A 12,456-nucleotide genomic window follows, 5' to 3' on the forward strand; every position below is an offset into this window, starting at 1 on the left:
AAAGGTAAAAGAACCCCTGACCGTTAAGTCCAGTTGCGGACAATTCTGGGGTTGTGGCGATCATCTTGCTTTATGTGGCCAGCATGACTAAGCCGCTTCTGGCGAACCAGAGCAGCACACGGAAACGCCATTTACCTTCCTGCCACAGCGGTACCTATTTATCTCTTTGCACTTTGACGTGCTTTCGAACTGCTAGGTTGGCAGGAGCTGGGACGGAACAATGGGAGCTCACCCTGTCATGGGGATTCGAACCGCCAACCTTCTGATTGGCAAGCCCTAGGCTCTATGGTTTAACTCACAGCAGTGGCGTAGCGTGGGTTGTCAGCACCCGGGGCAAGGCAAGTAATTTGCGCCCCCTAATCCGTGGATTTGCGCCCCCTAACCTGTGGATTTGCACCCCCTAACCCTAACCCCCAGATGTTGCGCCCGGTGCGGCCGGCCCCCCTGCACCCCCCACGCTACGCCACTGACTCACAGCGCCACCTGCATCCCATTTCTCTACATTAGTTCTATTAAATTAAGATGATGTAGTAATTCCTACCTCACGTGGCTTTTAACCACTGCAGATATGAGCTACACCAAGGTCAAGGACTGCCAGGGAGCTGCTAGTGCCCCAGAAGTGCCCACTGCTTCTGCCAGCTGTCCTGCGTCCCCTGTGCCAAAAGGCCAAGTTTACAAGCCATCCTTTGAAATCCCCCATTACATCTTTTGTTATGCTTTGTTGGGTACTTCCAGGGCATTGTGGGAAATTTAAAATGGCAGCTCACAGCTTCCCACTGCTGCCCCTGTGGAAGCCCTCAGTATGGGGTCCACCAGCCAGCGGTGGAGCAAGCCGACTGGGCGCCTGAGGGGGCGTGCATGCCCTGTGCCAGCCACTCGCGGGGGCAGGGCCAGCTGGGGTGAGATGCTCTGTGGGGCCTCTGCGCAGTCTGCCTGCCTCCTCCCACTCAGCCGCCCTACAGCTCTACAGCTGAGGGGGAGGTGGCGGGCAGACCGTTTGGGCAATGTGGAGCCTGTGGGCACCCAAGCCGCCGTGTCACTCCCAGGAGAGATGCGTGGCTCGGGCGTGCTGCAGGCCCTGCGGTGAGTGCCGCCCGCCATTTTGTCACCCCCCTCTGTGTGGACACCCGGGGTGTGCCGCCCCTGCCACACACCCCTTCCTCCACCCCTGAATAGGACACAGCCTCAACAACTGTTTTCAGTGCCACTGCCAAATCCTAGTTCACATCCAGACTTTAACTCTCTCCCCCCCCCCCGGAAGGATCCAATCGCATACATAGAAATGTAGGTTTATTTAAAGTGGTTTAAAGTTGCAACAAACCCACTTTTTTTAAAACCACTTACATTTTTGCAATGAGGAAAGTGGTTTTTGCAGTTAGGAAAGCTTGACAAAAAAAGAGTGGACTTTGCCTCGCCTCAGGCGAAGTTTTGCAGAAGGCAATCAGGATGAATGCTCAATAAACAGACCCTCTAAGGTGCAGAGGAAGAAGAAACGACAGTGTCCCTGAACAGACCCAAAGTACATTTCTCTCACGACTGAGCAACTGCAATGAGTCCCCACTTGGGGAGGAACAATGAGCAGATCAGAGGGTCATGTTTCGAGATGGTCTTCTCTTCTTTGAGAAATCAAACACTAGCTGTACTTAATTCCTTAAAAACATAATCTGCATGTTGTTCAGTCTCCCAAGCAAGATTTGACAAATTGGAGGAAGCCTGTTGTGCTCTAAACTATTCTTCACTTGCAGGGCACTGTGACTATTTTCGGGTGAGATTCAATCACACACTTGGAAAGTCAGGTTGTACAATTATAGCCTTGCACACACACACAAACACTGCTAATCCCCCAAAAATCAGGTAGGGAAAGAAACTGGCGAGTTAGATCATGTTTGCTTTGATACAAACAAATCAGAATGGAGGCTTGGAAATAGCCAACACCATCTCATCTCCCTGCAAGCAAATCAGGATGGGTTGTCCAGAAATACTCAAAGTATCCCGTCTGCCAACCCTTGCATCTCCTTTCTCTCCTCTGACTCCCATAATGATGCGCTGCTTACTATAATGAAACTTCCAGCAGAGCAGGCAGGCAGGGAGATGTGTTGCAAAACATCTGTCAGTCTGCTATCATAGCCATATCTCTGAGGTTGGGCTTAGCAAATTCTCTCTTCTCCCCTCCTTCCCTTTCTTTCTTTCCAGAGATGCTGAAAAGGGGCATCTGTCCTGCAGTATTCTTGGCTGGCCTACATTCCAAGCTGACTCAGGGTTCTCTAGTCTCCAGTGGAAAGGTAACTGGGCTATAGGCTACAGTTCCTCTTCCTGGAAATTCCCCTTTAACACCCCCTGTTAGCTCAATAAAAGCAGTGTTTAAATAACCAAAGTGCCTTCATTGAACTATACTTGCCATTTCCCTCCCGCTTCTTAGTGAGATAAAATAGGGATAATTACAAAGAGGGATGAGCAGGTTTAATGAAAGCCAGTTTCTTTTTGGTATATTCCTGAAGCAGCAATCATCATCTGTTTGGCTTTTGAAGAGCAACAATTATAATCACTTAAAACCCCCAAGGGGAACAAAAATAGAATTTAGATTAGCATATAAAATATACAGCTGGATTGGGCAAGCTTGCAAAAAAAAATTAAAAACAAAAATTTTGGGAAGATCATTCTCATTTGAATGCTATTCAGTATCACAAGCAAAATGAGTTCGAGAGGATTTCACATGCATCTTTCTCCCTTTAATAATAAAAAGGAGACAACATTTTGAATGATTTTCCTAAATAACAGGACATGCAAAGCAGCTGAGCTTAGAAAAGATACCCCAAGGCAGCAAGGCTATATCAAAGTGACAGGATTTAGCTCAGTGGCAAAGCACATAGTCTGTTGCAAAAGAGTCGCAGGTTCAATCTCAAGCGATTTCAGGTAAAGCAGGGACCCAGATGACCTAATCTGTACTACCATCATACAAAAACATTTTTTAAATTAAGAAACGAGACCCCAAATGCATGTTTGGGCTGACCTAAAGGTGAATCTTGGGTCTGAAAAAGGTAAAGGCTACTGACATAGACATGACTCAACAAGGTGATCGTCTGACTCCATACAAGGCAGCATCCTATGTCCTAAGTACAAACATCCCTGGGCGGATGTGCAGAATAAAAATTCTGGACATAATTCTGGACGTATAGCAACCCTGATTTACTCAGAAGTAGAGGATACTATGACCAGTGGAGCTTACTCCAATGAAGTGTCTATCAGTGTGCAGCCTAAGTTTCTAACATCTTCTAAGGCGGTGGTTCCCAACTGGTGGTCCACGTATGCCAGGGGGGGGGGCCGGTGGTCTGCACAGCGGTGGAGCAAGCCAATTGGGCGCCTGGGGCGGCGCATGTGCCCTGTGCCCAGAGGTATGGCCAGCTACCTGTGGGGCGGGGTGAGCTGGGGCAGGACATTCCATGGGGCCTCTGAAGAGTCTGCCTGCCTCCTCCCACTCAGCAGCCCTACAGCTGGGGGGAGGCTGCAGGTGGACCGTTTAGGCAGCACAGAGCCTGTGCACGCCCAAGCCACCATGTCACTCCCAGGCCCCACGGTGAGTGACGCCCACCATTTTGTCACCCCCCTCAGTGGTGACACCTGGGGTGACCTGCCCCCACTGCACCCCCCTTCTTCCACCCCTGGGTCTGCATAACCCACCCAGGGGGTTCTGTGGCACCATTCCCATAAAATCAACATTTCAAAAGTAGGGGGCCCATGGCTTGGCTTTTGAAAAATGGGGGGGGGTGTCTGCAGTACTTGGCAAACTGAGGCCCATGCATCGTAACTAAGAAGGCAATCATTAAGATGGTCTAGAGCAGGCATAGGCAACCTTTGGCCCTCCAGATGTTTTGGACTACAATTCCCATCATCCCTGACCACTGGTCCTGTTAGCAAGGGATCATGGGAGTTGTAGGCCAAAACATCTGGAGGGCCGAAGGTTGCCTAGAGACCAGGGTGGTGAGCATTCTTTCCCCCCCCCAGCTGCATTCGCTCGTGGGCAAACTTCTGATGGATACATGACAGGGGTACTTAGGGACAGAAGCGGGCAGGGTAACTGATGTGACTCTTGCAGTAAGTGAACAAACGTATAGGTTGAGATCCTGTTGTGTTTAGGGGATCCTCTGTCTCATTGCACTGTTCTGTTTCGAGCAAACAACTGCATGGGAAAGATGCCGTGATAATTCAGTAACTGAATGGCATTAGTTTGCAGTGAAAACTATGCAAACACAGCGCACACACACACACACACACACACACACACATTTTGTCTTTTTATAAAGTAAACAGTAATCAAAAAAGTTGTGTTTCAGAAAGCACTTAGCTGCCGCTTCGCTTAACATTAAGGTCTTATTAAAAAGGGCACAGCAAGTTCCTTCTCCCTCTCCCTCTCCCTCTCCCCCCACCCCACCCTACACACATACACACTTCTTTTCCTGGGCTCCCTTGGCCATCTGTTTCATATTTCACATGCACAGAACAATACAATGCACTGTAGCATGCAAAACCCCATCAATGCTTGCTCAGTTTAATGTGAAATCTAATTGCCTGCTTGCTTAGAAACAAACCAACAAAAAGTGTGGGGAGGAATTAAGTGCAAGGACATCGTTTGCTGGTGGGCAGGGAAATTGAGAAAACTGGATATCCCTTTCCACAACATGTGTCCAAAACAGCATGGTTAGCATAGATGACCGGGCTTGTGCTTTCCTACATTAAAGACATCGCTGCATTCTTAGAATGCACCCGCCAGGACGTCAGAGCTGGGCATATTTTTAGAAGAAAATGCTTGACTTGCTAACAAATGGCAGTCAAAAATAGATTCGCCCCTTCCCCTAAGGAAGCACAACATTCTTAACCAGCCACTCCTTCCAAAGTACAAGGACCCCGTTTTGCTGATTTGCCTCTTTTTTAGGGTCGCTAAAAAAATTAAAATATATGACCATGGGGCAAGACAGCTCCTGTATCTGCAAGAGTTGGGCATAAGAGAGCATTTAAGCAGCTTATTGTTGTGGGGTAGGGAAAGCTGTGCTTGCTGGAATCACTTCTTCGCACAACACCCACCTCCCTTGCTACCAGAAAGTTCAATGGAATTTACCCCTGCAGTGTGTATAGGTCTGCAGTCTAAGTTAATTTTGTTTCTGGTTCCAGAATTGGAGGCATTTAGGGGGGTGAGGAAAAAAATCCTGTTGTGAACTCACATGTGATGGAGTTGTCTGCATTTGCCAGCCTGAGCATCTTTTAGGAGAGAGGGTAGGGAAGTATCAGAGGAGGGTGGGATATCAATTTAATAATGAACAAAGTGGGATGCCAAGTTGTCAGCCATCTCACTTCTTTTCAGGTAGACATGGCTAAGCATCTCACATATTTCTTTTCCTTCCATGCTGGCCATTGGATGTATCAACTCATAGGCTTGACACCATGGGTAGGCAAACTAAGGCCCAGGGGCCGGATCTGGCCTAATCGCCTTCTAAATCCGGCCTGGGGACGGTCCTGGAATCAGTGTTTTTTTACACAAGTAGAATCTGTCCTTTTATTTAAAATGCATCTCCTGGTTATTTGTGGGACCTGCCTGGTGTTTTTACACAAGTAGAATGTGTCCTTTTATTTAAAATGCATCTCCTGGTTATTTGTGGGACCTGCCTGGTGTTTTTACTTGAGTAGAGTATGTGCTTTTATTGAAAACGCATCTCTGGGTTATTTGTGGGGCATAGGAATTCATTCATTCCCCACCCCCAAAAAATATAGTCCTGCCCCCCACAAGTTCTGAGGGACAGTGGACCGGCCACTGCTGAAAACGTTTGCTGACCCCTGCTCTACACACTGAGCGGCTGGGGAGAGAAGCGTTGCACTTGGATTTTGCTTGTGGGCTTCTCACAAACATATTTGCTTTTTCATAGGCTGCCAAGCTAACATCAGTTCTCAAATATTATAACGAGCAGTTCTAACATCGACACAGCTGTCCCTTCCAGGATATGTGCATGGATCATTGGAAGGTGTAAGTATCTTTTGTCACGTTTCCTGTTGTAAGGGGTTGGACTCATGGCCCTAGGGGTCCCTTCCAACTCTATAATTCTACGATTCTGTGATGTGGTTGGCTACTATGAGAACAAGATGCTGGACTAGATGAGCTGGTGGCCTGGGCCAGCAGGTCTCTTATGTTCTTAAGGTCATTTACAATTTGCCAGAAGAGAGGAAACACAGCAACCATAAAAGAGGTCAAAGGATATAGCACATATTTGCTTGATATTTGCAAGTTCTAATTTATATGTATTGATGCCAATTTGGAAATTATTGCTATAATTTAAACAGAAATGCAATGCAGCTCGCCATAGTGAACAGCTGACTTGTGTTTCTGCTTGGTTTCCGAGTATGTTTCCGAGCACAATTCAAAGTGCCAGTGCTGACCTTTAAAGCCCTAAACGGCCTCGGCCCAGTAGACCTGAAGGAGCATCTCCACCCCCATCGTTCTGCCTGGATACTGAGGTCCTCCTTCGAGGGCCTTCTGGCGGTTCCCTCACTGCGAGAAGCGAGGTTGCAGAGAACCAGGGCCTTCTCGGTGGTGGTCCCCGCCCTGTGGAACACCCTCCCTTCAGATGTCAAGGAGATAAATAACTATACAACTTTTAGAAGATATCTGAATGCAGCTCTGTATCAGAAAGCATTTAATGTCTGATTTTATATAAGCAGCAAGCCACTCAGAGTGGCTGGGACAACCCAACCAGATGGACGGGATACAAATAATAACATTAGTAGTAGTAGTAGTAGTAGTAGTAGTAGTAGTATAATTATTACTATGCCATTCAAAGTAAGAAAATCCCTTGTCTTAAAAAGAGGGGAGTGTGTTATATGCCCTTTGCAGATAAACTTTGCTGATAATTTGTAGTTATTATGAAGCATGAAAGATTATTTATTCTTGAATGTATCAGAGGAGGAATGCTATACACACTTCAAGATGCTATTAGCCATGCAATAAGAAAAGACAGGCACAATATTGAAACCTTTGTCTTAACCCCCACCCCACTTACCAGGAACTCCAAGGGATGGAAAACAGGCATGAGTCACAGAAGCCCCACCTCTGAACACTACTTTCCCCTTCCCCTTCCCCTTCCGATTTTGTGGTTTATTTTATTTTATTGACAAAGTAATAATAATAATAATAATAATAATAATAATAATAATAATATAAAAAATGTGCAGCCTACCCCTGAGACCATTCCATTCTAACTATCCAACCTCTTGCGATGGTTTGACCCGTTTCCGTTTTAACAATACAAATTCTACAAATACCTGCCATATCTCCTGTGAACACTTCTTCCCCACTCAAAACCAGAGCCCCACACAACTTATTTAAAGTTGCTGCTGTTTTTTTTTTAAAAAGTCAGATGATCATATCACTGATCTCTCCTACATGGTAGAATGCCTCCTCTGAGTTCTGTACGCCTTTGCAAACAGGAAACCAAAGAGCTGTGTTTATACATTTCCTGTAAATGGAACAGGAACAAATTTCTCGAAAGAATTACATACTTTGAGCATGGCATCCTGTAATGCAGGGCTGAGAACCTTGTTGCCCTCTACATGATGCTGGATGCCCAGCCCAGTGGCGTAGCGTGGGGGGTGCAGGGGGGGCCGGCCGCACCGGGCGCAACATCTGGGGGTTAGGGTTAGGGGGCGCAAATCCACGGGTTAGGGGGTGCAAATTACTTGCCTTGCCCCGGGTGCTGACAACCCACGCTACGCCACTGGCCCAGCCAGCCCCAGCCAACATTGCCAACAGTTGTAGACTTAATCTGTGCATTCCATTGCCATTTACCCACAACATTTACATTCCCCAACACCACCACATTAACATTCACATATGTGTGTGTATGTGTGTGCAACACCCCCAACAACTGAAGATCACACTCCATACATCTGATGAAGTGGGCTCTAGTCCACAAAAGCTTAAATAACAATCAAATGTGTTAGTTGTTTTTATTTTTGGTATGTATTTTCCACTTTATTCATAACACTAATCTAGATCATCAAGACATGGCAACATTTCTACGTTCCCTAAGTCAATGAAAAAACTGAAATAACGCAATCTCCTTAAGCTTCACTTCTTCACTCGTGCTTTTTAGGTGGGAGGGGAGGGGAGGGTTTTGAAAAAGAAACTTTAGAAAGATGCAACCATACCCTTTTTTTTTTGTTTGTTTCTGCTGCTCATTTTGGCTGCCCAAGCATCTGTTAGGAGCACAGGGCTGGTTTTTCTTTCTGGTTGGTGAGTTGCTCTCCTGGGTACTGAAATGCCTTTTTGTGCGACTGCCGCACAGGTGTAATTGCAACACTTGCACAATTCTGCAAACCTCCCATTTTTGGACATGATAAATCACACAAATCTCACACTCCTTTTACAAAAGTCATAAAAAAGGATTTCACAGTTTGCTTGTCAGTTTGCTCAAGAAATAATTCCCCCCCCCTCCACAATGAGTGCACCATTTTGTTCTGTTTTGGCACATGCAGAATAAGGGTAAATTTGGGTTCCTTTCCCACACTGTTGTATAAGAAATTTCTACAGCTAGGGATCATCTCAGGGATAGCTTCCCACACCATGAATGCCATGTAACACCAAAAGACGCCCTTCCCCATCTGACCTCCCCTTAACAGTATATTGAAGCTTTTGTATTTTGAGATAGCAAGACGCAATCCCCAAATCTTGCAAAACTTGCACGAACAGGAGAATAGCTTCCTACTTACTAACCAACTACCATCAACATCTCAACTAACATCCCAATACTGGCTCAAGAGAGCTTGGTCCAAGAGGAAGGACCTCCTTGAGGTTTCGTTAGTAGTTACTGACAAAAACCTCATCCGCAGTTCATATTGCCATCACTTGTAAACACTATTTGTTGTTCCAAAACCAAACAACGCCCTCTTTCTTTGTCAGGTCAGTACAGTGGTACCTCTGGTTACGAATGCTTCTGGTTACAAATGCTTTGGGTTATGAGCTCCGCTATCCGGAAGTAGCTGCTCCTGGTTGCGAACTTTGCCCCAGGATGCAAACAGAAATCATGCATTTCCGGCGCACACGCACTGGGAGACCCCATTAGTGAAAGCGTGCCTCAGGATAAGAACAGTTTCAGCTTAAGAACGGACCTCCGGAACAAATTAAGTTCATAACCAGAGGTACCACTGTAGATGCTAACAAGAAGTGGAGACATATACAATGCAGTCTGATGTGCTCCTCACATGTGCTTCCTGTCTTTCAATAATCACAAGGAGTATATTGCCTTAGGAGTATATGTGTATACTAAACATGTACAGTAGTACTTTGGTTTGCATACATCTTGGTTTGCATACTTTTTGGATTACAAACACATCAAACCCGGAAGTGCGTGTCCCGGTTTGCAACCTTGTTTTGGATTACAACCCATTTATTTTTTTTGGATTACAAACAATTTTGGGGGGGAGGCCTCATTGGTGAAAGCGCTTTGGGTTACAAGCTGTTTTGGTTTACAAATGGAGTTCCAGAACGGATTATGGTTGTAAACCAAGGTACCATTGTATACTAGATTTTCTGCTCCAGAAAAACTACTCCAGGGACAACAACAACAACAACAACAACAACAACAACAACAACAACAACAATTTTATTGTTTCTAACTCTGGACATTCTTGCAACAGAATATTAAAAACATGATAAAACATCAAGCAATGCAGAGTGTTCAGTTTGGGGGCAAAGTTCATCTTGGACCAATTAAGAGGTTTTCTGATGGATAAGGAGGTGTGATCAATGTCAAGGCCAGATGGCAGACCTTCCATGTAAACCTCATCCCTTTCCAGCACTTTCTGGGCCTACTTTGGACACACCTGCCCCTTTTAAAGGAAAACAATGATAACCAATTTTTGGCGGCAACTCTGGCTTACATAGGGTGGTATTCCGAGCAGACCTCTTGAAATTGATAAGCCTAACATTACTTAGGACCTACTCTTGAGTAAAACTGAAGACCACTCATATGTGCCTTCTGTCAAATGGAATCAAAGGTATTTAGAATTTTTCAGCATAACACTATTTGATTTCTTTTTTCCAGCGAGGAGCACAGTGGTCTGTTTTCGAGTTGATTTCATTTAGAATATAGGGGGATACAACTTCCCAAACAGGGCCAGTCCAGCCATGAGGCAAAGTGAGGAGACTGCCTCAGCCAGCAGGATCTACAGGGGCGGCAGATCTGGCCTGCAATGAATGCATCAATTACAGCTGCTGAAAAAATAATAATAGCAGCAACAGGATGCAATCTGAAACCAGAGTCCAGCTTCCAGCTTCTTGCAACCTGCCTCCATTGCGGTCAGCGGGAGGTGGGTAATTGCAGCCAAATTTCTCAGAGAATCAGTACTTGAAATGGTGAATTTTGGCCTTAAAGTATCAATTACCTAGATGCATAAAGGAACAAGGCACTGAACTAACTTCTTCTTAAGATGGTGTTTCTCAGCTGCTTTGAATATGTCCCTCTTTCTAAACTAATAATAATAATAATAATAATAATAATAATAATAATTTATTTGTACCTCGCCCATCTGGCTGGGTTTCCCCAGCCACTCTGGGCGGCTTCCACAAAGTACACTAAAATGTCACACATTAAAAACTTCCCTGAACAGGGCTGCCTTAAGATGTCTTCTGAATGTCAGGTAGTTGTTTATCGCTTCTATATTTCGGGTGGCCAATGTTTCAAAACCAAGCCTGTCTCCTGTGCTTTTTCTCATCATCTTGATACACACACACACACACTGAGAGATGGTAAACATGGTCCTAATGTTGACCCCCGTTTCCGTAATAAAAGTGTAGCTGGAGAAGCTGCCAATCATCCAGAAAGATAGCTAGCCTAGCCTTCTCTTGAGTTTTTTTTACAGCAGCTGGATCTGCTTTTTTGAAGCATGGGCATCAGTCTTATCTTTCCTGAAATATGCACTTTCAGCTGCTATTAAAGGCGCGGGAGCTAATAAAAACAGTGAGCCGGGAGAAACGAGATGATTGGCTGCACATCAAACATAACAGCCAGCATCAGCCAATCTGGTGCTGGCCAGATGTGGCTGGACTCCAACTCCCATCAGCCCCCGCCAGCGCGGCCAAAGGTCAGCAACATCTGGAGGGCACCAGCTTGGCTACCCCTGATGCAGACAAACTGCTCCTCTTGAAAGGCCCCGCCCCCCGATACAACTATTAAGGCAGAGCAGCCCTGAGGTCCTTTCCGACGCCTCCCCTCCCCATTTAATACGACCACAATTTATCCACCGGACTGCAAGGGGAGGATGCAAGTTTAGATGTTGCTTCCCTGTCTCATGCTTGGGGACTTTTCCTTCCCTCCGCCTTTCAGCGGTCGTGGAAGCCTACTAGGCGGCAGGTCTACTCGGGAGTAAGGCCGATTGAGTCGAATGGGATGCGTCGGGTTGCAGCTCGAGTGAGGAGCTGCGTGGTATTTAGGTAATGCCTTTGGTGTACGTGTCAATTTCTCTCTAGCGCTGAGCTAATGCCAGTTGATGGATGGGAGGGTTAAACACACACACACAGACCAGACGTGCAAGCGAGAAGAAGACGGGTCTAGTTTTTGAATGGGAGACGGAGTTCCATTGTTCTTGGGCGGTGCTAGTTATGACTGGACTCTGTTCTCTCTGGGGCAGAATTCAGAACACAATCCTCAGGTTGTGGGTCTGATTCTGGACTGAACAGAGACATACACAGAGATATGCAATACATATATCGTATATGCAGATATATATATATATTTGCACATATATTTTGCAAATATTTATGCAAAATCCTTTGGCAGGCAGGCAGACTGATTCTACAGCCTTTGCCTTGCTTCGCAAGAAACAGCTGAAGTTTTCCCCAGTATCGCTTTCTGTGCACTTTAAAAGAGCTTGGGTGGTTATTCTGAAGCAGTCCCACCCCCCAAAGCCTCGCTTACTCCCCCCCCCCCCACGCTCTCCCAAGAAAACACGATCCGTGGTTCTCTAATGCAAAAGGAAAGAGAGAGAGAGAGAGAGAAACTGTAATAATAAAAGGGCACTTACCATTGCAAGCTCATAATGCTTTGTCACAACCTTTACATAAAAGAAGTCTTAAGAATTTTCTAAGCGCCCGATGCTGGGTGTACCATAAGGGTAAGTAGGGAGGAAAGACCAGCACTTGAAAGTCAATTCTATAATCATCTCCAAAACAAAAGGAGAGATGGGTGACCAATCAGAAAGGAAGCAGCAGACCACCCCTCTTCTTTCTCCTCCCCCCACCCCCCCAAAAAAAAGACCAGCCAGAAAGCATGGGGGAGACAGATCCAAGCGATTATCATCGGGAGAGCGCCTGGTTTTGAAGAATGATAATGAGAGAGAGAGAGAGAGAGAGAGAGAGAGAGAGAGAGAGCCCAGTCACTTGTATCCAAAGGCAGAAGAGCGGGGTGGGAATAGTCT

The 12,456-nt window shown here is 46.0% G+C and overlaps 1 protein-coding gene across 1 annotated transcript in view; it reads right to left on the reverse strand.

Annotated features, from left to right (window-relative positions):
• Positions 1–12,179, reverse strand: part of ELAVL2 (ELAV like RNA binding protein 2) — a 156,049-nt gene extending 143,870 nt beyond the window's left edge. The window contains exon 1 of the mRNA XM_082205059.1: positions 12,064–12,179. Within this exon, the coding sequence (XP_082061185.1) occupies positions 12,064–12,077 (14 nt within the window). The 5' untranslated portion in view covers positions 12,078–12,179. The remainder of the gene's footprint in view (positions 1–12,063) is intronic.
• Positions 12,180–12,456: the final 277 nt, after the last annotated feature.

This window comes from Podarcis vaucheri, assembly GCF_965113315.1.
Source record: "Podarcis vaucheri genome assembly, chromosome: 17".
In the NCBI taxonomy this organism is placed as follows: Eukaryota; Metazoa; Chordata; class Lepidosauria; order Squamata; family Lacertidae; genus Podarcis; species Podarcis vaucheri.